This window comes from Sander vitreus, chromosome 13 (genome assembly GCF_031162955.1).
Source record: "Sander vitreus isolate 19-12246 chromosome 13, sanVit1, whole genome shotgun sequence".
In the NCBI taxonomy this organism is placed as follows: Eukaryota; Metazoa; Chordata; class Actinopteri; order Perciformes; family Percidae; genus Sander; species Sander vitreus.
Window position 1 is genome coordinate 11849343 of NC_135867.1, and position 27387 is coordinate 11876729.

At 38.4% G+C, this 27387-nt stretch overlaps 1 protein-coding gene across 5 annotated transcripts in view; it reads right to left on the bottom strand.

Moving 5' to 3' along the window:
- Nucleotides 1–5062: 5062 nt before the first annotated feature.
- cpeb4b (cytoplasmic polyadenylation element binding protein 4b) overlaps nt 5063–27387 on the bottom strand; it is a 37423-nt gene continuing 15098 nt past the window's right edge. For 2 of the 5 annotated variants that reach the window (XM_078265242.1, XM_078265241.1), the window contains exons 3-12: nt 26391–26481; nt 25474–25533; nt 20669–20719; nt 16834–16857; nt 15275–15445; nt 13326–13415; nt 12753–12871; nt 12471–12585; nt 11299–11480; nt 5063–9805 (exon numbers count right to left, since the gene is read on the bottom strand). In XM_078265242.1, coding sequence (XP_078121368.1) covers nt 9578–9805; nt 11299–11480; nt 12471–12585; nt 12753–12871; nt 13326–13415; nt 15275–15445; nt 16834–16857; nt 20669–20719; nt 25474–25533; nt 26391–26481 — 1131 coding nt within the window. In that variant the 3' untranslated portion in view covers nt 5063–9577. The remainder of the gene's footprint in view (nt 9806–11298; nt 11481–12470; nt 12586–12752; nt 12872–13325; nt 13416–15274; nt 15446–16833; nt 16858–20668; nt 20720–25473; nt 25534–26390; nt 26482–27387) is intronic. The other 3 variants (XM_078265244.1, XM_078265243.1, XM_078265245.1) reach the window with 3 other exon arrangements.

Below are 27387 nucleotides of genomic sequence, written 5' to 3' on the forward strand. Positions count from 1 at the left end.
AACGCTGCACCGCCGGAGACAAACTGGATGTCTGGCGGCAGGTTTCCTACCAGCAGGCAGTCCAACCCCCTAATCCAAACACAGCCTCCTCTTCACCGCGCTGCTACACCCAGCCGCTGGAGCTGCCACTAGGGGGATTTTTTTTTTTTTTTTTTTTCCGGCAGTCTCGTTTGTTTGACTAAAGTGGAATCCGAATTATTGTTGCCTTTCTGGGCTCCTCGTAAACTCCTGTAGCCTATCTGAGCTGACAAGGTGGAAGCATATCCACTGCATTTATGTCTAGTCTACATAACAATTAAAGCATTTAGGCTGTAGGCTAGCCTGGTAAGTTATTGTGTCACGGTATAGGCTACGTTGCAAAAGTACTTTTATTTCTGTTTTATTTTGAGAAATGAATTAGAGCAGTTGAATGTTCTATTATGAATTAAATATATAGCCCAAATATGTGCATGTATCCTAGCCTGTGACAGCTCAAAGTTAGCCAGAATTCAATTAGAAAACAGTCAACTTCAGCATAATGCTTAAAAATGACCTACAATCATTTTATTCCCAAACAATAAGGTTCATGATTCAAAATCGATTATCTGTGCCTTCCTGAACATCTAATCCCAATGTCTCAGTAAACACAGAAAATCCATTTGAAGAGAGAAAACTAAATCCTAGGATAATAGATTAGATATTAAAAATATGTCCCACAGTATATGAAAGCAAGTGAAAACCACGTGGAACTAAAATTGGTTCTTTGGTCATACAGCGCCACCTGATGGTTAAAGGAGTGACACACAGTCACATTTGAGGGAATCTAAAAAACTACATCAATAATCCGACTAACAGTAAACCACTTGTTTGTGTGGGAAACAGATATGCTTCATTAAGATAAGTTGTTTCTCTGTAGTAATTATAGTGGTAAGGCAGATTTGTCAAATAAATCAATACATCATTTATAAAAAGCAAATAAGACATGCTCAAATAATGTGAATATAAATTAAAAAAAAGGCAAGTAAATGCAACATTACAAAAAAGATCATTTAAAAAAAAAATATATGTCCGAAAGAAAATAAATGAATTAAATAAAAATAAAAAAAATTAGTCCTTCAGGATCTGCGACATATTACACCCTAGATTCTCCTTGTTTGTCCTGTAACCTATAAGGACATAATGGCATAAACTACATTGTCAACTAGAAAATGCATTTCCTGCAGAAAATGCTTCTGAATGTTAAAAAGCTAAACTGCTAAAGCTAAACTGGATTGCTGTCATAATTGTGTAAGAAGAAGGTGAAGTAGTGAGAACAGTTGGAAAAGTGTGAATGGTTTAAATTAGTATGGATTTTATTAAAATGTTGAATAATACCAATAATGTATTAAAGCAAAGTGGAATATTTTAAGTTTTTTTTAAAGAAAAGTCATAGTATAGCATGTTGAAAAGTCGTAGTATAGGTGTGTCAAAAAAAAGTGATAAAAAGTCACAGTATAGTTTATAAAGCAAAAAAAGTGATAAAAAAGTCATAGTATGGTATGTCGAAAGAAGTCATAAAAAAATCATAATATAGTTTGTCGAAAAAAGTCATGAAAAAGTCAATGTATAGTATGACACGAAAAGTCAAATTATAGTATGACAAAGTCAGAAAAAAGTCATAGTATAGTATGTCAAAATAAAGTGATAAAAATGTCAAAAGTCATAGTATAGAATGTTGAAAAGAGTCATAGTATAGTGTGTCTAAAAGTGATTAAAAAAAAGTAGCTCACCTGGTCGAGTGTGTGCCCCATGTACAGAGGCTCAGTCCTTGCTGCAGCAGCCGCCAGTTCAATTCCAACCTACAGCCCTTTGCTACATATCATTCTCTCTTTCTCTCCCCTTTCATGTATAAGCAGTCCTATTAAATAAAGGCCTAACATCCCACCAAAAAGCCTAATATAAAAAAAGTCATGGTATATTATGTCGAAAAAAGTCCTAAAGTCATAGTATAGTATGTCGGAAAAACTCATAGTAGAGCATGTCTAAAAAAGTGATAAAAAGTCATAGTTTAGTATTTTAAAAAAGTGATAAAAAGTCATTGTATAGTATGTCGAAAAAAGTAATTATAAAGTCAAAATATAGTATATCGAAAAATATAATAGTATAGTATGTCAAAAAAGTCTTAGTATAGTATTTAAAAAATAGTCATAGTATTGTATGTCAAAAAAAGGTCTAGCCTGGACTGGGAATCAAACCTGAGTCAAAGTCTGCAGTGATTACAGGCTGGTGGCCTGTTGGAGCAGTGTAAACCACTGAGCCACTGTTCCACCAGATAACTTATGTTGAAAACAGGCATAGTATAGTATATTAAAAAATAATAATAGTATATTGAAAAAAGTCATAGTATAGTATGTCATAAAAGTCATAGTATAAAATGTAAAAAAAAATAGTATATTGAAAAAAAGTCATGGTATAGTATGTCGAAAAAAATATCGGAAAAAAGTCATAGTATAGTATATCTATCTGTGATTAAGTAAACGAGCCCTGCTAAACTCCCATTGAAAAACTGGTACTATATGCTTTTATCCAGAAATGTTGAGGATGTTTAAGAAGTGCTGTCAATGAAGGAATGGTTGTGGCTCGTCATTTGGAGGCTCACTGAGCCAAATTGCTCAGTGAGTTATGCTTAAATGAGCACATTAGCTGAAAGTGGACAAGTATATCTATGTTATGATGTATAAATGGTGTATTAGAAGTAAGAATTGTGGCCGTGAGAGCAATTAAGCAGAGGTTTTCCCCTATACTGTAGCTGTGACATCATCCACACTGAGCAGCCCTTAAAAACGCAGAAAAAGCCTAAAGAAGCACTAAACCTAAACAGTGATAACACAAAAACTGTGAAAGATATCAAAAAGCTGAATATTTTATATTGGTAAATGGTAGACAAAAGTTGATTACAAGCAGAAATGGCCTTAAAGAGCTGAACATTTTGATATTTGAATGGTTTGTGTATCTGGGTACTCTTACCTGAAAGATAAGTTTTCTACTGCACTTTTTTACTCTATTAAATAAAAGCTGCACTTTATGCCAGTGATAACCCATTTCATTTTACTTAAAGTTGTTTCACCTGCTCCAGTCCACAGTGATAACAGTTTAATCTAATGAGCTGAGAGCTAATACATCCATGAAGATACAGACCATGTAGGGACAAACACAACAGTGGAGATGATAGAGCTGGGGAGGTAGTGGCTTGCTAAATTGGCTAATCGTGCTAACAGGGTCAACAGGGTTAACGCAGCTCCGAGAGAGGGCGGTTCAATACAGGGAGTACGGACCGAGCGTCAGGTCCCACCTGAGCTGCACCTAGAACGGCTGCAGTCGATGGCAGAGGTTGACATGTGATCTCAGGTAGCATCAGCTAGGTCCTCCTGTGGGCGTGGGAGTTTATTTTTTTGTTTATTTTTAATTGGACTCGAAGTTGAACGGTCTTCTTTCTCTGTTTGTTGGCCCCCCATTGTGAGTCAGCAGTAATGAAATGTAGGCGCCTCGCGCCTGATTAACGTACCCTTTCTTTACATATTTCCTTGTCAGAAGTTCCCAATTTCCGAGTACAATGGAACGCAACATAATCGGCAGCGACAAGCTCCACCTGGGGCAGAAGGGGGAAACCAAACCCTGCTGACTGACATAATTAGCGTCACTAACTGTGTGCTCCATTTAAATTTAGGGCGGGAAAGTCGCCACAGACACTCAGATTGTATTACTTGACAAAGCAGCAAATACAAGCGCTTTCATCAGTGGGTCATATGCTCAATCACCATTGTTTTACCTCACTTTTTGATAGATAGGTACTTTCTAAACAATTAACTACATGACAATCTTACGGACAATACCTTTAAACAAATTATCATCAGTTTTTTTTAAAGCAAATTGTACTGTAATTATCAAGAGCTCTGCTGCTAAATCCTTGGCAGACTGACATTTCAATGACTAATGATCACACTTTCATGAAGTCACACTTAACAGTACAAAATGCAACCAGCTGGTGGTGTCACTGAGCCATCAGACAATTTGTTCAGTTTTTCCTGTATTTTGAGAAAACAACACATGGCCCAGTAAGTCTTACAAGACATTCATCTTGTTTTTTTGGATTTTTTGGACCCTCGATCTGAGTCTATTTAAGTCCATTAAAAAGTCAATCCGCCCCAAGGCATACAGCCAGTGGTGTGCTATTTCTTTGATGGCCAGCAAACACTGCACCTGGGATAAGTGCATTTACAAACAATGTTGGAATACAAAGCTAATACAATCCAAAAACAACCTAAAAGAAAAAAAAAATAGAAACTAAGTAGATATCCTAGCTAAATGCTACATAAACTAAAACTGCACTGATAAAAAAAAAAACACCTATCAAAAGTAAAAAATGCTAATATCTTACTCTTCTCAGATCTCACTAATCTGTCTCTCAAATGACAACTCCAAACGTTTCCCATAGCTGACAGTTGATTTGTGTTTTTATGTCTTGACCAAAGTTAATGTTTACTTCCTTTGACTGCCTTTTCCTTCAGGGGGCATGTCATAGATTCTTGTTTTTTCGGTCCATAAGACACTTTTACTGGATTTTTTCTGGAAATAATTTAAATGTCTGCTGCATTTAACACCATAGAAAAGGGTTCCGAATCAATTGATAGTATAACTAAGTTTCTGTACATTTAATTTTCTACCTCAGTGAAGTTGATTTTATTGTTAAAGAGCAAAATCACAAGCTGAACATCTTATTTTCGGCTGACCTTCAGTAGTTTAACTCCTCAATGCTGCAGTGATGTAGTGTACTCCAGGGTGTGGTCAGTACAGAATAACAACACTACTGGGTGTGGTCAGAGGTACAAGGCAGTGAAGCACTACCTTTCAGTCTGATGTTAAGTTACTGTTTGGATGGACTGTTCATACACATGATAATATTTAACTACATGAGAGCCAAACTGTGATTACAACACAGTAAGATGTGACCAAATATAACAGGATCACCTAGTTATTGAGACTATCCCATAATGGCTTCAAATGTCCCAAGACTTGACATAAATAAACACACCAAGCACATATATTCATCACAGTTAAGATTTATTTCATTCAACATTTCACATTACAAATATTTAAAAATTATGCATACTGTTATAAATAGTTGGCTGCAAACAATTAAATAACATTAGATTTGTCTTTTTCGTTTCACTAGCACTTCTACAGACCAACTCCTAGAAATATGGACATATCCGTAGTACATAACTTAATTAGAAAGGAAAATACAAAAATAGGAACTTATAAAGTGAAATGACAATAAAAATTAAGGTGATATCTTAAGTAAAAAATGCTATTAATAAATACATCAACCTTCCCATACACAGTTAAAAACTATTGAAATCTTGCCATTAAGTAACATCGTTAACAGACAAATATTTAAATATTTATTTTCCTTCAGAAAATGTGAACCATATATTGTGGAGCACAATATAGCAATTAGTAAAAACTAGACACTTTAACATATTAAAAGCTTCACCTCAAAAATATAACAAAAATCTGATCAAAATTATAAAAATCAATTATACATTCCAATTAAAAATATACCAATAAACAGCTAAATACATTGTTGACCTAATAATTACAATGCAATCAATCACAGTAGCTTAAAATAAACAAAAAATAAAATGAGCAAATGAGCACAAAACCTTTAAATGTTTTAAAAATAACTTCAATTATTTATATTAGTACAAATAGTTTGATTTCTTTTCTTTTTTACAAACACCAGCATGAAAAGGATTACAATAACAGTAGAAAATGACTGTGAAAAACATATTAACATCTTCTTTAATTAAATGTCTGCAATTAAAAATGGCATTAAAGAATTACATTGCAAAGAGTCTTTATCTGGAAAAAGGTTCAAAAGAAGTATTGCACATAACAACTTGAAGTTAACTTGCAACATTTACCACATTCAAGTCTTTAAGCTCCCCTTCCTCCAGATAGGTCTATATAAGACCACCTCGACAGACTGCGGGGATGAGTACTCAAGTCTTTTAAAACAGTGTTCTATAAGGATGCTCAAAGTCCTGCACTGCCAAATCGATTTCAAAGTTAAGTTTCTGTCTTGTTTTTCGTCTTATCTCTCTGTCATGTGCATCCTGCAGAGGTCTGCGAATGGGGAAGCGAGGAGATCAACACGTGGGGAGGGAAGACGGGAGGGGGGGGGGGGGTGAGAGTGGGTTTGGGGTGTCCTTAACAACTTAATAGTTGAGAAACATTTGGTGCACACCACAACAATTAGTTTTAATAGCTAATTCATGTACTTGTCATTTTCTCTTTTTTTTTGTCATGCATGCTAAGGATTACAATAGGTGCTAGTTGGCAAGTTCAAGAATATATATATACTTTTTTTGAAATATTAAAATATCTAAACACCAAACATCCATTCTTGTGATACGAGATTCAGCGTTAAGCGTGAACCAAATTTTGCATTCTCCTTATAATAAGTTATACTCCATCTATGGAGAGGAAACCAAGACAGAAGTTACCATTTTCCAACTAGTATAGCCATGTTTAGAGACATTAACATTAATTTCAAATTATAACTTTTTTTTTTTTAGTTTTTTTTATTCTCGCCATGCTGTTATTGACCAGATTGACTGGAAACATCTAGTGTAAGAAAAGCTAAGACCAAGGGAGAAATACACTTTGGTCTCTCCTCGGCAGATCTGAAGTCGCATCAACACAAGTGCGCACTTAGTTGTAAAGTTTCCTCAGCACTGAAATGTATAAAAAGCATAATTGAAAATAATATATATTGAAATCACTCAACTTTTTTTCTCAAAATGAACATTTCCATATATGCAGATCTCTCAGTAACAAAAGTACAAAAGCTACCTTTCACAATGTGAAAAATTGAGGTATTGCAAAAAGGAGTTTTCCCATTTGTGAAAAATGTGCCTAAAATGACTGTTGGAAAAAGAAAAAATATTTAGAAAAGTAGTGCATAATAAATGTTTATATGTGCATGACAAAATAATTTAGCTAGAAAACACTGTACCAAAAATCAGCAGGCCATGTATAAAATAATCTTTTTTTTTTTTTTTTTTTAAATCTCATTTAACAGCAAATTCTTCACAAAGTGTTTTAACTTCTAAAATGCTCACCCACCACACCCACAAAACTAATGTTCAGGGTGCAAAACTGGTGCAACGACACCACGCCGATATGAGGATACGTTTCTCACTAGTGTGTATAATCAAGTTTCTGTACTAACTCCCTGACATATTTAAATGCTCGGCTAGTAGGTTACCACTCAGCTAGTAGGTTACCACTGAGTGACTTAAAACATCAAACAAATGAGAGGATTAGTTTTACTTTTGCTGTGTGAATGTGCACTTAAACTTCCAGCAGACCTATTTGAGATAAGAAGAACTAGTGCCTACCAGCGTGCACCTCCATTTTGAGCTATGGAGAGTGTGAGGGCGTGTGTGTGTGTGTGTGTGTGTGTGTGTGTGTGTGTGTGTGTGTGTGTAAGCCCTGTTGTTTTTCCACTGGTATTCTAATGGGTTTTGACGGCACTGTCAAATATATATATATATATATATATATATTTATTTATTTATTATGTTCAAGGCCAATCTTTGGTTTACTGGGCTTGACAGTTAAGCAAAACTGGGTAGGTAAGTGACAGAATTTAAAAAATATATATGAAAAAACGTCCTTAAAAAAATTAGAAAGAAATAAGAATAAAAACCTAAATAAGAAATGAGCTACAGTATGACCCACTACTGCACAGCCATCTTTGGTTCCCAAAAGCCACTGGGTACGACTGTTACCAAGAACAAACTGCATGTGGGTCACAAGTGTGTAGTAGTAGAGCACACTGCAGAGACTATCTTCATTTATGCTTCAAAAACACTGGATGCTGAGTTGGATTAGCTTGGCAGGAGAAAGGATAGAGGGTTCGCCGAAAGGGCAGATCCCTCTATGACTCAAATGTGTGCTGACGATTGGGAAATCAGATAAACTTTAATTGCTTCTTTCGTTAAATGTAGCTGACTCTCGGATGCAAAGTAGAACTTTTTCATTAAAGACGGGAGAATTGCACAAATGCATTAAAAAAAAAAAAGAAAAAAAAAAAAAATTAACAAGGACAAGCATTTCCTGTTTGGTGGTAGTCCCGTAGAAACTGCAATAAAAAGGTGGCCACTTGACCAGCCTTCTCTCGAGGAGTTACCCTAACCTCAGTCCTGAAAGATCCGGGTCCAAACCCCCGCTGTGTATTGACACAGAAAGCAGGGTTTGAGCCATGAATGAGGCCCTACCCTCTGTTAGCTGCTAGCTTAGCAGTAGAGGCTGCAGGCAAACGTGAGGAGGGGGGAGTTGGGCTGCACTTATCTCTTTACCAGGAAGCCTGTCTGTCTGTCCTTCGGCCTCCCTACGCCATACATTCCCCTAATACACTGTATACTGTACGATGCTCTGCTCTGTCCCTAGCACAACCCTGGGTTTAATTACAAAAATAAGGAGGTGATGAAGCAAGTGAGTACAAAACTGTGCCAGTCAAATCACACTCTGCCTGTTGCATCACTTCCCTTTGATTACAGTTCTTAGGAAAGGAGAACATGAGCGGGTGATACTGTTTTCTTTCTTGCTTTTCTTCTTCCTTTCTTTTTAACTGTATCCGGCACATTAGCAGCTGAGTTTGAGGTATTAGTTTTTGCATGTCAAAATGGAGATCAAAACCCAAATATGTGTTGCTAAATTTTTTGTTGCGATTTTCAAGTTACATCAAAATATTCGTATGATGGTTGAAATTATAAAAAGAGAGGTTCAAACATTTTGATATGGGAGGGAAAAGAATCCATTTCGTTCTGCAGTGGGCCCTCTCTGTTCTTCAAAGTTAATTCAAGATTCAGCTTTGGTTAACCAATAAGGGTCTCATATACTGTATCTGCACTCTTTAAAATTGGAAATAAGTGCACTCTTCTTTAGCAACACCTTTTTCAATTCACATTTGCTCTGGAGCCTCTTGTATCAATAGAGAACTTAATCACACCTCTCAGAAATAAATAGCCAATGATATGCTGTTGCAACAGCATTTGCTCGGGAGACTCAATACAAAACGAAAAGCAATAGCTCTGCTACAAAAGAAGTCAATCAAATGTCAAATGAAGTGTATTGTTTTGGGGCCTCTTGTATGAAATTGTTAGATTGTTGTTTAGAAAAAAATAAATGCTAATTGAATAGCAGAGTACCATATCACACCTCAAACATTCCTATATATATATGTATTTTTTTTGACAACTAATAAAAATATTTCAAAAAAAAACGCATAAATAAAATTATGTAACACATCTTTTTTCCTTGCTGGACATATTTGGATATAATTCCAGTTTTTCTTTTCTATCTTCATATATATATATATATATATATATGTATATTTTAACTTAAAAAAAAAAAATGAGAAAAAGGTTCAGTGAAATTAGAGCAAAAAGGAACCAGCAACAGAAAAGTGCATTTATTTGTACAATGATTTGCGACTCCTGCACTACCTGGCCTCCTGTTCCCCTGTTGCCTCTCCCCCTCTGCCATTCGCTCAGTTCCAGCGGAAGGAGATGTGACGGGGTCGGTCGCCTCCTTCCTTCACCAGGGGTTTGTGAAACTCTCGTCCGGCGCGTGAGTGGATTGCCGCCCAGCAGTACTCGCAGTAGTACTGCAGACAGGTGACGTTGGCGCAAAAGAATGGTGCAAACTTCCCGCCGCAGCGAGTTCCCTGGCACTCATCGCACAGCTGGTCATCCAGCACGTATGGCTTCACTTCCACCTGCAATCAGAGGTGGGAATAATTTGAATTTAGCGATGTCATTTCCTTTACAATATCTTTGTCTGCATACTGCTGTGTCTTTATAAATCCTGTCTCTGCCAGATGTTTTTAAGCAAACTTGCAGAAAAGTAACTGGTAGTATACTACTGGTATGGTTCATTAAAATCCTTTAGGTTTCCAATCAAACCTTTTTTGACACCATTTATGGTCAGCATTACCGTAATAATAGTGGTACTAATAGTAGCTGTCATTATTAGTGGCGGAGTTTAATATTGCAAGAAGTAATGAAACAAGAAGTTCCAGCCAGTTAGCAGGCTCCAAATGTTGAAATTTGTGATTTTCAAACTCACTTTTCCAGCCCTACTGTACACCTTTCACTTGCTTTTCCAACTGCTCAGTGATGAGAGATTGGGCTATTAGCAAGTGACTGTCACTGAGGCACTCCGTCTACAAATTTTGCACAGCAATTATGCAAATGAGAAAGCAGCGTGCTATTATTCCAGTATTTTATACTGTGATGTTACCTTTTCACTAGATATTTCTGTTGGATTTCTGCTCACGTTATCTAGTTCACTCACCTCTATTGTGCAAATGTGAATAATATTTGAGTCAAGTTAGCGGCCACTGTAAACTGTGTTACTGTAATTCCTTGGCTGCTGACAACAGTGGGTAAGTCATTGATAGCCTTAGCTTAAAACTGTACACTGGGGAAGTGACTGTAAAGACATAACCTACAGTACAGTGCATTATGGATTGTTTTTTTGCAGAACAGAAGTTTATGACTTGAACAAAACAGCCAGTGTTTAATGTTAACTGCAGTGGTGTCATGGAATAATCTGCCATTACATCTAAAAATCAAGAAACCTAAACCCATTTAACATCATCACTATTCTTAATAACCACCCTCCCCCTGCCTGTAACTCTGTTAATTAAATCTGCACTGGAATATTCTGTTCCGGGGTTTTTTTGTTTTTTACTTCACAGTAATTGTTAACAAGGCATTGCTATAAAGAACCATTTGAACCTGTACTGTGAAACTAAAGGAAGATACATTGTTTATGTTGGATTTGATGTAAATCTAACAACAGTCTTTTTGACACTGTTCTGTGCTCTCACTCTACGGTAGACATTTTGGTTGAATGTAATTTTGAATTAGAGTGGAAATCCCTTTTTGAAGCTTGGAGTCAGGACAAGTGTTGCCACTTGCACTTATCTTCTAAAATGCATAAACAATTATGCCAAATGTGTTTCTCTACTACACATTAACTACTAATAAGCAAACGCATTCTGTATATAGTGCTGTATTTTTCACTCCTAATAAAAAAATCCAGTAAAAAAATGTCTCTCCTTAAGCACAACTCAGAAAACGGGCCATGGCGAGGAGAGTTTGAGAGAAACCAAACAGAAAGTGTGTGGGGTGACAAATGAAGAAAGAAAGAAGGCAGCCGGAGGGGAAACTGAAAAACACTGAGCTCTCTTTTCTTTTCACTCACCCGTTTATCGATTTCTCCATGCTGCAGCTGTACAAAGCGAGCACTGATAGCAGCAATGTAGCTCTGCTGATTAGAGAAGGCGACCCGCCCTGCTCCCTTGGGGTACTTCAGCTCAGGGTCTGTGTCGATGCCAGCGTAGCAAACTCCGCCATACAGGCGATCCATGATCATGGCCAGCTCCACTGCAAAGAGGGAAAAAAGACACATTGAACTAGCTGAACAAAATATTCACAAAAACAAGTTTGACGCATGGAAGCAAAAGACACAATAATAAACATTTTGGCAAAATCCAGCAACCACACACACACACACACACACACACACACACACACACACACACACACAGGATTAAAGTTCAGCAGAGTTTGATGGGGCAAATATAAGAGTAGTGTCAGCTAAAATGGCTGCAGTAAATCCCAATAAGTTTATTTTCTTTGTGTTTTTCTTAACAAATATGCAAATTGGGGGGAGATGACCTTACAAATTTACAAGGCAGCTTTACTAGTTAGAACATAAAAACTCAAATGGCAGATTGTAGATTTTATACATGTAAATTTTGATCCAAATATTACACAGGGTCATAAAACATGTAATGCACCACAGTAGGGCCTTATGACCTTGGTCATATCCACAACTACATCACAGAAGTCTAAAACACAGCTACCAGCGGTGCAGAAAACATGAACACACAGTGCACATAACATTGCTAACAGGATAAAGAGGAATTTAATATTCTACACAGCACAGCGTGCCACAAAGGGTACTTCCTGACGGGACCAGTATAGGTCAAAGCCGATTTCAGCAGTACAAAGACTCTTGCTCTAGCCTCTAGCAGGTCTAATGTTTATTATAAACACAAGCTGATCACATTGCAGTGTCTTACAAAAAGGAGAATTATGTTTACAGCTGGCATTTCAAAGATTGGGATGAAATGAAGCATGAGAAATGAAGTACGGCTACTTTGTGATTTACAGTATAAACATATGCAAAAGGATTAAATGCAGAGATGGATTGAAAATGTATTCAAGGCCTTAGATAACAGGCCTTGAATACACAGAAAAATATGGGAATGAGACATTAGCAAACACATGGGATTCAAGCCGTATGCACAATACTTACTTCAAATGTAAGTGAAAATAATCTTATATAAAAAGACAAACAATCAAGGATACCTGCACGGAGCGGACGAGGGACACCTCCCACAAAGATGGTTTTCCTCGGGTCCAGAGGCTGAGATCCATCCATCACAAAATCGCTGTCATTCAAGTTCCAGGGCCGGATCTGAACCTGTTGCACACAAAACCAACAGGTTTCAGCACTAAGCAGTTAGTTCAGTACAAGCTGGTTGTAAAGTCAAGTAAAAGTCATAACCGCAAGTTTTCTCTGAGTTTAGTGGACACAGCGAGAGATTTGAGCAGATGGGTGTGTTTGTGCGTGTGTGTGTTCCCACTGACCGGCTTGTCTTTGATGGTGGGGCTGGACACACAGAGGTACAGCTTGCCGTCCTCTTCGATGCAGGCATCGATCAAAGCCTGCACCGAGCTCTCATCTTGAAACAGCAGGAAGGCATAGCCTACACAAAGTACAGCAGGGTTATTCATGCTGCTGGGGACACAATGTATTAACAAAGATGATTACTTTGACTGAAAAAGACATTCTGCATTCACAGCAGGCAGGCATGAGCTTTTACAAACAGACAAACAAACAAACAAACAAACAAACAACCAAACAGACAAACAGTCCACACATGGTTACAACATGCTTCAGATAATAGACAAAACCAGACTGCACAGATATGAATAGAGGTAGTGCACAGATACAAGGCTAACACTGAAGAATACTAAAATCAGTTACCGAAAAACATCAGTTTTTTTTCCTCACACAGAAACACAAAGAAACTGAAGCAATAACTGTAACCTATCTGTTGTAGTAATAAATTGGATGTCGAAAAGGGTATTACAGCTACCTGAACAAAAACAGTAAACAACTGCGGGACAAAACAGCACAGAATGAAGAATTTAACAAACCTTTGGGTGGAAAATAGGATTTGCTCTCTGCTTTGTGAGGCCAGTCCACAAACAAGTGTCCAAAACGCCGGAAACTGGCTGTTATCTCATCTGAAATTAAGCACACAGAATGCATGTTCATTGGCAGTTTGCAGGATTTTTTTTAAAGAAAACACTGAAGATTTACAGGAAAAGTCCTGCCTCAGATGTCACTGTATAGTATAGTATAGAAAGTAGGGCTGTCAGCATTAACGCGTTAATCGCGATGTGATTAAGGGCCGAGCATAATGCATTAAATTTTTTTTTTTTTTTTTTTTTTTTTTTTTTTTAAAATCGTATTAATCGCATGCCGCCATTTATTAATTTATTTTCACTTCACTCGGCTTTGCGTCGTGCCTAACAGGCTACTATTTTGCCGTACTTCCTCGTAACACATCCTGCTGCTGCAGGAATAGCAACGCCGATTTTCGTGCCTCATTCTGGTGCCACTGATATGTTCGCACTTTCTGATGCTCTGAAACAGACGTTACAGGCAACAGAAACATCGCTGCACGTGACGCTAGTTAACACTATACTCAACAGCAGCTAACGTTAGCCTACCGCTAGCTAGTAGCTGGATTAAACACAGTTACAATGTGTGACTGTATTTCACTGTAGAGGATTCAACACCGGGATGCAGCTGCCGTTGTCGGAAAAACACAGACTGTGCGCTCAATGAAACTGGTCATTTACAGCCTTGTGGTGCATTCAAAGTTGTTGTTAAATGCCCTTTTCCCATCTGGTGGTTGTTTTTGTCATTCAACAGCTATTTACTAGTGAAATAAGTTATTGTAGTGATTACATTATTATTAAACATTTAATTTTGACCATATGGCCTTAGCAATAAACAAGCCGTTCTTTAATGTTGCCAACTGTTTAGTACCCTTCTTTTTTTTTTTACTTTCTTAAAAGTACGGGTTCAGCACCGTTAAGGCACCGGTACCGTTTTAAAAGTACCGCTTTAGCACCGGTATCCAAACCAAACAATACCCAACCCTAATATTGACTCTAGATTCAAATGTGTGATTAAATATATAATAAACAATTACAAATCTTAAAATCAAGTTCATCAAGTAATTTTCTTTGCATTCATTTGATTCCCAATCAAGATACACTGGTAAGAATTGCTTTCCATTGTTAATATGTACTTAAAAACATAGAATTTTAATCATGTGATAAAACATGTGATTAATCACGATTAACTATAGAAATTCAACGATTAATCGCGATTAAGAAGATTTAATCGTTTGACAGACCTAATAGAAAGTATCATCAATAAACAGTATGATGCTTGTGTTTCAGGTGTAATTTTCTAATATTATGGTATGGTGTACCTTGCCCTTAAGTTTCCTATCTTCTGAGTTTCAATCATAACCAATAATGGCCAGAAATTAAATCCTTTTGATCTTAAAGCTAAAGTGCGTGACTATTTTATAATAATCATCCGTTACATTCAAGCCATTGCCAATTGAGTTGATACAAAGCTAATTAAGCCTTTCAGCTCCACAAAATTCTCTCTGTATTTCTCAGTATGGCTATGTTTACAAAATGGTGTAGTCCGGCGACCTTCGCGCGCAGCAGCTCGAGCGATGCGTTTTACGTCACCGCAGAGAAAAGGAAACAGCAGCGTTCAGCTTTTCAGAAAAGAAAAGACCTACATGTTCAGCAGAGGGACTAAAATCCAAAAAAGAAAGTGACAGACGGAGAAGACAAACACGGATGACCATTAGTGTGGCTTTTCCTAGTAGGAGAAGAAAAGGGACTGAGGTGAGACCCGGATGTCGCCTTACTGCTCTTGAACAGGTTTGTGATGGGTTTTGTAACGTATTATGGTGCAAGATCACTGTACGCTTCATGGCGTCATGTGGATGCGTCGACAGTAACTACGCACGCAAGAAACTACGCACTATAGCTTTAATGTAACTACTTACCTTCATCTATGTCCGGGGGCAATCCTCCCACAAAGACCTTACGTGAGTAGCGTTCGACCCGCTCTCCATTCTGGTGTGGAAAGCAGTGTGGAGAGCCCAGGCCTGCAAGACCCTGATCACCACGCTCATCGTCAGGGAAACCATCCTCCATGGGGAAGAGAGAGGAGTGGCCTGAGAGAGAGAGAGAGAGAGAGAGAGAGAGAGAGAGAGAGAGAGAGAGAGAGAGAGAGAGAAAAGAAGAAGAAGAGGAGTTTATTTCTTTGGGGTCGTTGTCATGGTAAAACACTTGGGCAGCAAGGACAACTGTACATGACATTTTTCGTTTCTCTTTCACTGAATAGACCACCTGGCGCTGGGTGGAGGGGGAATAAGCAAAGTATTTCTTTAGGTCTTGATCTGACATCACTTATCATTAGTAGCATGCAATGCACATGACTAGGGATGCATTACAAAATACTTCTATTTCCTTGGGCACTTTGGGACTTTAATAGCCACGGACGGGAGTGAAACTTTGCAGGTATTTTTCTAGACCCCTTTTCCTAGACCCTGCAAATGTGTTCAAACCTCAGACTACTATTATGTAAAAGTAGTACATTATATGTAGTAGTATAGTAGTAGTAGTAGTGGTTGTTGTTGTTGTTGTTGTTAGGAGAGAAGGGTAACATGCAGCACATAAAGGTTAGTAGGGACTCAGCTCAAGCTAAAAATAACTGTATGACTGTTTAATCAAAATTAGGAGAAATAAACATAAGAAATGTACAGAATGTCACACAATCAGTTGCCTTGACTCACACACTGCCAGCAACTGTAACGTCAATGAAGGACTGAACGTGCATGCAACAAACACAGAAGTCCTCTCAGTGAGCAGGTTTCACAGTGGACTGTGCATGTTTGTGTATGTGTTTTAGAGACTAAGTCCTCCCTGGCCTATTCCTCCTCCTATACAACCTGCCACGGGGCTGTTTAATGAAGATTTATGCAAGACAGTTAGCCTCAGCTTATAGTATGTGCTGTGCGCGCGCGTGTGTGTGTGTGTGTGTGTGTGTGTGTGTGTGTGTGTGTGTGTGTGTGTGTGTGTGTGTGTGTGTGTGCCATGGCGCCTGGCCATGCTTCTGTTGCAGTGTGTGTAAATCGCATACTACACTTGGTGTGTCTCTGTGCCTCATCAACTTTCAGCTAAATGTGACAATAGCAACTATTGTCTGACTAAACAATCTCACTAAATGTGTGTGAAAATGAGAAGAAGAAAAAAAGCAAGCAGAGTCAAGCATAACAAGAGAAACACGCACTAAAGGACGAAAGAAGCATAAGATCACTTCACAAGCTGATGGCAAGGCTCGACACTTCACAATCATGCAGACAAACATGTCACTTTACTGTACGGGTACAAAGCGCAGAGTCATTCCAAAACGTTTACATGGCATTCATTTAACAACCAACACCCTATAACCAATAAAATCACAGCATGGCTTGACATCACAAAGTCAGTCAAAATATTGAGACCTAGAGTTTTATTTATGCAGGAAAAGTGACATAATATACCCATGATTATATTTTACCTCGTCTCCTGTTATAATTCCTGGCTGCATGTGGAATAAGGACAAATCAAAGAAGAGGGTGATTACAAAAGATGCATAATACATGTACCAAACCATGTAACAAAAGTGCCAGGTGCTTCATGACAATGAAGAGATTATTCATTGTCTCTCCGCCCTCTATTTTATCAATCAGCTGTAAATTATAATTAGCCTGTGGAACTATTATAATACCACTGTACCGACACTAGACTATAAAGTTTAAGCACAAGTCGATATTTTGAAGGCCTGTAGACAAACACTTCAGTGAAAGAAGGTAACGACTTGTAGCTTGATCATGTTGACACAATGATTTTATCTCACTGTATTTTGAAAAAGGATAAAGATGTTTTACATGTTTCCGAGTGGACACTTGTCACCTGGCTATTTATGCAGTACTTTCAAAATGAATATGCAATGTGCTTCATTATCAATAAAAAGGATAAAAGACAAAATCCAAAGGACAGATCAGTACATCAGTAACAAAGATTACATGAATCCTATAGCAACAGAACAGTAACAAGTAAATACAGGCATCAGGATTACAACATGAAAACAAGGCAACAGAGGTTAAACAGTTGTGCAACTTGACTGAACAGTACAACTGTGTAATATCGTGCGTAACAATGGCGATTTCCTTCATTCTGATTATGACCAAGAATCTTATAAAGGAAAAGAAGAAATTGTCCAAGGACTGAACCTTGAGGCACACCACTGGTAATCAGGGACATGGATAAGATAGTCCAGAGAAACCCACAAATATCTGCATTATAATTGCACAAGATCTTGTACAATTCTGATAGCAGACACAACAGCAGATTCGGTGCAGTCCCACTGACAAAAACAAGACCGAAATGCATCAAGTATGTCACTATAATCTTAGCGTTCCCAGTGGCAGGGGTTTTGTTAGAGTCTGTTGCAGTGCAGAGGAGGCACTAGTGTGGCTAACCTCCACAATAAACAGAATGAAACTGCCAGAAGTAATAATAGAGCAGAGTAACCATCAACCATCAAGTTTGGTCATTAGTTAAGTCATGGCCTGCCATTTCACAATGTGTGATTTGCCCTCCTACAGTCACGCTTTAGACTTTTAAACATAATGTATCTATGAAAGTGAGCGGTTACGGTTGCAATCACCATTGTTTTCAACGTAAACACAATAGCAGCTCTGCGTCCAAGGAAGGCAACAGTGGCACCAAGGAGCGAGAGGGCAACTGTTATACGGGTGCAAGGCTATCTGCTTTTGTCGCCCAAGTTGATCACGTTAAACTTGTTTGACCATGGCAACCGCAAGAGACAGACACATCGAAGGAAAAAAATAGTGTTAACCACTCTATTTTTGAAAGCATCATGGTTCCTTCTAAAAACCAGATAGCATTCAAACTAAATGGGCACAAATTAATCAATGTATGGCTGTGATGACTGGAGGCTGCCTTAAAAAGTGATGTTTCACATTTTAAATAATTCTGTAGAGAATGTGAGAATATGTAACCATGTAATATTGGCTATATTTTCTTTTGTGTAATTCATGCCAGAAATCAAATTCTCTTTTCTACCTTAAAACATGTGTATAACCCATCTAACCAGTCCATCAGCCAACAATGCCATTCACTGTAATGTGTAAACAAGAAGATGCTCTTTTTACTCATTCACTTTAATGCGCTCACTGGGACATAATGTTTCTTTGCACAGAGCTGAAGTGAAACAAATTAAAATGTGGACACTGAGGAGATTGAAGCATGGACCCATCTAAAACTGTAAGGACATGGAGAGGATGAAGACGTGGCCAGGACACACAAGCAATAATCCTTGGCTCCCTCAGTGGACTCTCCAACCCAGATGGACATTAACTCTGGGGGAGGGAGGTCAAAGAGAGCTAGAGAGAGAGAGAGAGAGAGAGAGAGAGAGAGAGAGAGAGAGAGAGAGAAACAGGAAAGCAGATTGAAAGAGAGTGGAGCATGCTATAAAAAGATGTGTGTGTGTGTGTGTGTGTGTGTGTGTGTGTGTGTGTGTGTGTGTGTGTGTGTGTGTGTGTGTGTGTGTGTGTGTGTGTGTGTGTGTGTGTGTGTGTGAGATTGGAAGAGATGGAGAAACAAGCTGATAAAACTGTGTGGGGATGAGAGAAAATGAGAGTGAGCGAGAGAGATCAAGAGAATGAGGAATGCAATCTGTGTACGCTTATGAGACAAAAAGAGAGAGAGAGACAGAGCTGGTGTGCAACCTCTGAATCCTGCCTATGCGCTGACACCATCTGTCTCAGGGCTTGATGACAGCTCCTGACCATGTGATCTCACCATGTGACCCAGTGATCTCGTGAAGAAACTACTGGCCTCTCGTGTTTTACATTCTATTACAACAACACAATTACACAATGATAAAGGGAATGAGAATTTGCAAGGGCAAAAGAGATGTATCTGAATATTAAACTGCTGTTGTGGAAACTGCGGCATGTCAAAGGGATTTGCCAGATTTTATTCAACCCTTGGAGAGAGGCATAGTTATTTATATACAGTTTAAAGGCATTTTTTTCTTCTGTTCAACAAGACCATATGAGGAAACTACAGCACCTAGAAATTGAATGAACTATAAATCTGCATCTGTATTTTTTAAGAAACACAAGCATGAAGGAATATATGTTAGAGTAGAGTATATAAAAAAATGTAAATACAAAAGAGCCTTGCATTTTGCATCAAAACTATAGGCTTCATGGCCTATATACACACATACCACATAACCACATCCCTGGTCTGCATCCGGCAGGGGGACCTTTGTTCAAAGAGACGCTGTTTACAGGACAAAAAAAAACTTTGGTACTAAGAGTTAAGCTAACACACATGGCGCTAGTCCCATGCTAAGGCTATTTTTGAATACCATTCTATCCCTCAATCCATCCACTTATTTTCCCATTTTCAAAAACCACTACATCCTCTTCCATTCTTCTCTATCCATATCCATTTTTTTTTATCCCCCTCTTCATCTATCTATTTATTTGAGTGACTTATCAACAGTCAAAGGAAAGGAAAGGACCCAACAGAAGTTCTTAACTAGGTGAACGGTCATCAACAGAAATGCTTATTGGTTAAAACTATTTTTAAGAGGCTAGTGTGGAAATTGTGTTTCATGTTGACATTTACAAGTGGGGGAAACTGAGCAGAGACACACAACTTTTTGGTTGGATTAATTACAAAGGCAAGCAAGGGCACACAAGGCTTCACAGTCACCAGACACAAACACTCAAGGTTATCTGGCACCAGCCAAATATTTCCACCTGCAGTACTTATGGCGTTTTTCCATTACATGGTACCTGCTCGACTTGATTCGACTCTACTGCAGTGCCCCGTTCTCCATTTTCCATTGCAGATTTAGTACCACCTCATGTCTGAGGTTTTTTTCGTAATGGAAAACCAAAAAAGACGAGTAGAGTCGAGGCGAGTAGGTACCATGTAATGGAAAAACGCCATTAGTGTCACCTACACAAAGATGTAACAAAGACAAAGTGATAGTCACAGAAGTCACTAAAATTGGTTGAATCATACTTTATGTATGTCCCTCATGATTTACCTGAGGGAGCATGACTTTAGTACAGAAACTAAAAATGATCTTGCTTTGTTTCATTTAGCCTGCCAGGTGTTTGCATATAGATTGAGGAATTTTTGACATTTCATCAAATTATGTTTTAAATGATATCATTTTTCATGTAATTTGTCAAACAAATTATGTATACAATTTTGCACAGAAACTCCCTTATGAGTTAGGATTTTAATCCCTGATTTGCAGCGTTAGTGGGCCCTTCAAAAACTAATTAGTTTGCCATACGTACCATTGAGGGGCAGAGGGTTGTCTCCTCCTGGATGGGGGAACCCCAGACGACCTGCACAGGGATACACAGAATAGAAATATTTAACATGATGGGGCCTACATATCAAGAAAATGTGACACACGGAGGAATCTTTAAAATCATTAAAGGGAATCCAGAAGTTTTGACGTTATGTCAGTCTTTCTACGAATGGAGTAGGGCTGAATATATCAGGTCATTGTTTTATGCTATGATTCATTATTCTAAACAAAAATCTGTTTCAGTATAGGAGTTTCTATTTTGATGACTCTATAGTATCCACATAATATCCTATTAATTAAGGCCTATTTTATTTTTTACAAATTTAACAGATTTAACAGAAACATATCTATAAAAATGTACAAATCACAAAATGGCAGCCACAAAACTTATAGACAAACAATCTGAGGAAAACTAACACCACTATTAGTTAAGCAGTTTTTAGTGCAGAGATTTACTTTGCTGATGGGCAATATTTGAACAATTCTGCACACAACGTAGGACATTCGAATAAGCAGATTTGTACAGAAGAGCATAATGAACTGTCTGAAAAGCCAATTTTCAATAGCAACGTTCATACGGAATAGGCTGTGGCTAGAACAGATATGAGAGCACTGAGTGTTGCTGTCACATCAATCTCATTGGAGACTACATCTGTGGGACACCAACCATCTCTCTCATCAACCTCCATTTCCCTATGTGTGCCTCTCTCCTGCTTTCTCTGAGCCTCATATCATACATTTTACATTGAGCTATTTGCCAGGCCCATCACACACACACACACACACACACACACACACACACACACACACACACACACACACACACAAATACATGTTATGATGCCAAACAAGCTTCAAAGTTATGCAAGGCCCGCTTGCTGCAGAGGGATAATGAGATGAAAGGGCAGAAATAGTACAACCATTGTTGTATTGGTACAGACCGCCCTGTGATTGGTGCATTCCGATGCCTCGGTCACAAGGAAATCTGCTGGCCCCTCCCCCACACCTCGCCTATTGAGCCCCACAGTCCTCAGTAAATGTGGTGCATAAAACAGAACTAGACCACAGAAACCAGGACGGACCACCCGTGGAGCTACTATACATACATGGCATTACGTTGTCCGCATTAAAATACAAGTTCACTTATTCAATAAAACGCTCAGTTTAATCAAAATAAAATTAGAGGTGCCAACCAAAACCAGATTACGCAGACAAGCTCAATTCCTCTAGACTGCACGGCAGAATTCAACAGTTTATCTCCCTCTGTAATTTAGCTGAGTAATATATATGTGCTGATAGGTGAACCACCCAAAATCAAAGTCCATCTGAGCACAACCCGTCATATTGGATTTTAAGAGCCTTTAATAGTCTCTAAGGAGCAAATGTGCAGGCACGTAAGCACACCACATCCCAGTGTGTCTGTAGGGTTGTGCCCGCTCTGTGAACCTCATTTGCAAGCTGCTGGCTGTGTACAGTCCAGTACCAGTTTAAGCACATACGTGTGTGTGTGTGTGTGTGTGTGTGTGTGTGTGTGTGTGTGTGTGTGTGTGTGTGTGTGTGTGTGTGTGTGTGTGTGTGTTGGCTGAACAGAGAGATCCTTTCTGTCAGTCAGGACAATGCTGGAAGCGATTCAAAGCCACTTCTACTGTAGACATTTTGTCTCGCCTGTTCCCTTCCTTCATTGCACTTTGTTCAATATGTTCTGCTGGAATGATAAATTTGTGCTCTGCTTACGTGTATCTAAAATGTACTTGTGTACGCATGCTGTCTGTGTTTATTATATTTGTGTGTGCATGCTTGTATGTACGTATGTATGCATGTGACAGAGAGCAGGAGGGAGCGAGGGACAGTTGGCCTGGAGAAGAGTCAGTGTTTAAAGAAAATGTGCTGTAATTATGTTTTTCTTTTTACTTCGCTGTGAGGGAAAAGGAAAGGACTCACTTAAGTCACTGCTACACTTGGCACAGCAGTGTACAAGCCTGGACTATAATTATGAAAACAAGGAATAAACAGAATAATATTTTGTAAAAGGCCAAGGGCTAAAAGATGAAAATAAAAAAAGATAAGGAGTACAGGATGAGATATGGTGTGATGCATCATGTGAAAGCAATCAAGAATGGGGCACTGTATAAGAACATATCTGAAGAGGACGGCTGAAGAAAAATGAGGTAAAATAAGAGGAAAGAAAGGTAAATGTGTGGTGATACTATTGGACAAAGCATAGAATTAACTGAAATGACAGAAGAAGTTGCTGTATCACATATAAACACTGCCAGACAAGTCTATCTTTCCTCAACCTAAAACAGAGCCGTGAGGGAAAAAAAGGACAAAGTCTTCACATTCAACTATTAAACTAAGTTTGGGTCAATACTTCATCATTTCAAAACCCTGCATGGTTTCAACCCTAATGCAGCATAAGATAAGAGGTTTTTTACTTTAGAAGAAAACTTGTTTGGTCTTCAGGTGCCAAGTTCTTGGATCTAATCTAGTCGCAGGAATCTGTGCCAGCATGGCTGGAGCTAAGACACCAAAATGTGGCTAATGAGGTAACCTTCCAGTCTTCTTCTCTTATATTGAGGGAAGATTTACTAAGGTTTGACAGCAGAACATTAGATCACAGCTGGATGTGGCTGAGCCCAGTGGGTGTGAGGCTAAAATACATACAAGGTGATAGTGAAGTGTCTGGAGCTCAGAGTTTTCACACATCTTGTTGTTCTGGTAGTGCAACTGGTATGAATGCGTGTTTTACATGGCTGCGCCTTTTTTTTTTGTAGAACTTTGGGGAATATATACATTCAATAAGATTAAACCAGGGACAAGGCGTAATGTGGGTACTATGTTTGATTTTCCTTTTCTGCAAAGTAACATTTAAAAGGTACAAAGATAAGACAAACTGTACATGCAGACTAGAAAAGGAAAACATCACATTGTTACTGGCATTTTGAGATATTTGTACTGAGCTTTAATCTCATACAAAAAAACCTACGTTATTCCATTTTCCGTACTCTGCCCATTAGACTGTGATGACGTAAAAAGAAAAGATGGTTGTGAAGTAGTCGTTGTCTAACATTAAGCCTTGCGGTTGGATAAACTACTAAGAACTGTGGCTGACAATTTAAACTCCACACCCAAATCCTTTAAACTCAACTAAAGCCTGGAAAAATCCAAGGCGTTTCCTTTTGAACAATGATCATTACCAAAACTACTACCACAAGCTACTCCTTCTCGACCAACGGCTAATATTTGCCACAGTATTGCCTGTATTCAATAACCAATTTCTGGGTTACCATTGACCAATGTTGCCTAACACCATTCAGCCCATAACAGACGTTGCTGAGTCTCTATTCATCAATAAACCTAGTCAGTTATGGCCCTTACCCACTGCTAGTACCAGCTCTATTAGCTCTGCTCGACCGCAGTGCCCTGTCCTCCATTTTCCATTGCAGATTTAGTACCGCCTCATGCGTGAGGCGAGCATGGCTGGTCGTCATAGCGACGCCACAGGAAACTGCCGTGACCTAACGCGACACACACTCAGAATGTCGAAGGTGTGTTGTCTTTGATTCTCGGAATGTGGCTGTTGCCACAGCCAGAAGACAAGTTTTGTTTCAAAAGAAGCTGGAGGCAGCAAAAAAATAAAAAAAAACACTGCTGGCTAAACTATTTAAAAAATGGCGGGTTTGTTCACGACAACCCCCGTCTGTCGCTAGCATTGATGACACAGTGATTAGTGACGATTCTCTCTGACCAATCAGTAGTCTGCAGGTTTTCACGTCACCTTTTGCTATCACCTCAGCTCACTTGGAACCTTGACTGAGATGATACTAAAAAAAGTACCTGTTAGCTAGTACCAGGTACTTTTTTTTGTAATGGAAAACCAAAAAAGGCGAGTAGAGTCGAGGAGGTCCCATTAGAGTCCAATTTCTGATGAATCTCTTTTTCAGAAAATAACAAGTTCCTGCTTTGTAATGTATATAATATGTACTCACTTGCCAGTTTATTAACTAGTGAGTAGTTTATAAACTAGTTTTAGTTAGTTGTGCCTCTTTCTATTATTATAATAATTTCAATTCATTATCGAGGAAGGTAGGCTACTGTAAATAACAGCAGCACCTCTCAGTTTCGAGTAATACATTTCAGCCACCTCAGAAAGTTGAATCAACATTATAACCTTCAAAAAGGTTGGGTTTATTGCAGGACTGTTGTATACTACTGCATCACTTTTAGTTAGGTATACCAAACAAACTGGCAACTGAGTGTATGCAAAGGTGTAGAAATTCCCAACGGTAATAATCAAATCCATATACTGTAAAGTTTCAAAGACCAGGAATACATGGATTTACACTGACCCAGAAATAAAATGTGGAAAATATGTGCATTCTGATTTGACCTGACATTAATAGATAAACAACCACAAATACATACTACAGGTAACAGAAGTGTGCATTTGTGTCTATCACAAATGGTCCAGACTGTTTGGACAGAAACACCTGTGTGGAATGTGTTTGGAAAAATGTTATCATCCTTCAAAATGGGAGGTTCTGCAGCTTAGAAACTAATGATGGCCAACAACTTCAGTTCAGATCATCTCTCTCATAAATCCGCTCTTAAATACAAAGCCTAAGCTTCCATCAGCCCTGTATTCTCTCTGTCGCCTTCTTAAAATGCATGAAAAAAAAAAGAGGTCAGATTCATTGCACTGAATTTTCTTTAAAAGTGAGAAAACCTTTTTTTCTTTTTAATTCAGCGTGGGAAGGAGAGAAAATGAAGAGGAAGATGTGAACTGACCTCTCATGTTATTGTTGATCACAACACTAAAAGCAGACAAAAGCAGTGTAAACATCTGATCTGTGGAGGAAGTGAAACTTCTGTTAAGAAGGGGTGTTTAGTTGTGAATAAGTGTGTGTGAGCAGTTATCAGCTCTACCCTGAAGTGCAACACTCCTAACGGATGCTTGGCCAATGAAATACAATATTGACACACACTTATTTTTATCTTTATCACATATATTTGATGTTAATTTATGAGAGTAATTAATTTTATTATAGCATATGTTGCCATAACACTAACATCTATTTAGGGTGCTTGACAACATGTTTGGAGGCTTAATCATTATTTTGGAGCTTTCAATTTATATTTTGAAACTAAGTTAAAAGAGTTGACACATACCATGAATAAATATTGTGCGCCAACCATGTATGGAAATATGTCAAATGTGCATCAAACGTGCTAAAAATACAACTCGAGAAGGACAGCTAAAGCCGGAAAATAAGTAAGTACAAACTCATGTTGTTTATTTCCTATTCAAAACTACATGCTACGGTGGCCGGGTTGGTTCAGTGGGTAGAGGGGGCACACATGTACTGAGAGGTTTGTGCCTCGACGCAGAGGTCCGGGATTCGAGTCCGACCTGTGACGATTTCCTGCATGTCTTCGCCCTCTATCTCCCCTTTCTCACAAAAAATAATCTTTAAAAAAAATATAAAAGAAAAAAAGAAAACTACATGCTATGTATGGATATTCAGAATTAATGAAATACTATAATTGATTAGATATTAATCATTTTTAAATTATTATAAATAATTTTGTATTGTCCACGTCATGTCATTATGTAAGCCTCTATGCACTACGTCTCTGCTGTTAACAGAGTGAACATGGTAGTATAGCTAGTTGTCTGCTTAGTGTTTCATGTTTTTGATCTTCACCTTTCAGGGTGTCCTGCTCGGCCCTCATGATGTCGATCAGGGAGCTCTCCAGTGTGTTCATGTTGAAGCTGTCAAATGACCTGGTGCGTTCCTAAAGAAAGGAGAGAAAGAGGAGAAACACCAGTTAAATTTCTTTCCCTACTTCAAAGACATGCAGTTTTTAATAAAACTAATTCAAAATGTGTGGCAGTCAACAGTCTTTAGAGATGAGCAGGTCCATGGGAGCAACTGGAGCATTTACCCATAGCTTTTAATGTAACATTGCCTCAATTAACCCAAGCTGGCCAAAGAGCACACACAAGACAAGGATACAGAATTCATCTTTATTCACACAAACAAATATACGGTTTCACAATTCAAACTACGGCTGAAACGATTCCTCGAGTAACTCGAATAATTCGATTACTAAAATAAAATCCTCAATGCAAAATGATTTGCCTCAAAGCTTCATTTAATTAATGTTACCAACGTTGTATCGCTCCCAGTGTTTCCGCACGGAGGATTATTACTGTCGCACACCAGGCTGACGCTGCTTGCGACACGTGCCATGAAGACCGATTACAAAATTAAAAAAGAGCGTAAGGGGCTAAGACAAGAGACCAAAGAAGTGTCCAAAGTTTGGAATCAGTTCAAACGTAATTAAAACAAAAAGTCTGTACAGTGTAGCTACAGCAAAATCGAACTAGCTTACCACAATAATAGCACAACGTCAATGCTTCAGCATCTCAACAGAAAACACTGAGTCTAACTTAATCATCCATTCCACGAAGCGGACCCGACAAAAGTAAATCACAGAGTCGTATGGACGATGAAACTACACCAAACACAACTACCAAAAACAAAAGACAAGAAAATATGAAGTGGTGACCACAATTTGATCTAAAGAGCCGACTTGTTGACTATCCCTTTGGAAAAACACGGAGAAACAGCTGATCAACGATCTACTAGTAGAAGTGTAACAGAGCTGTGTAGCATTGTAATCAAATATCTAAATGAA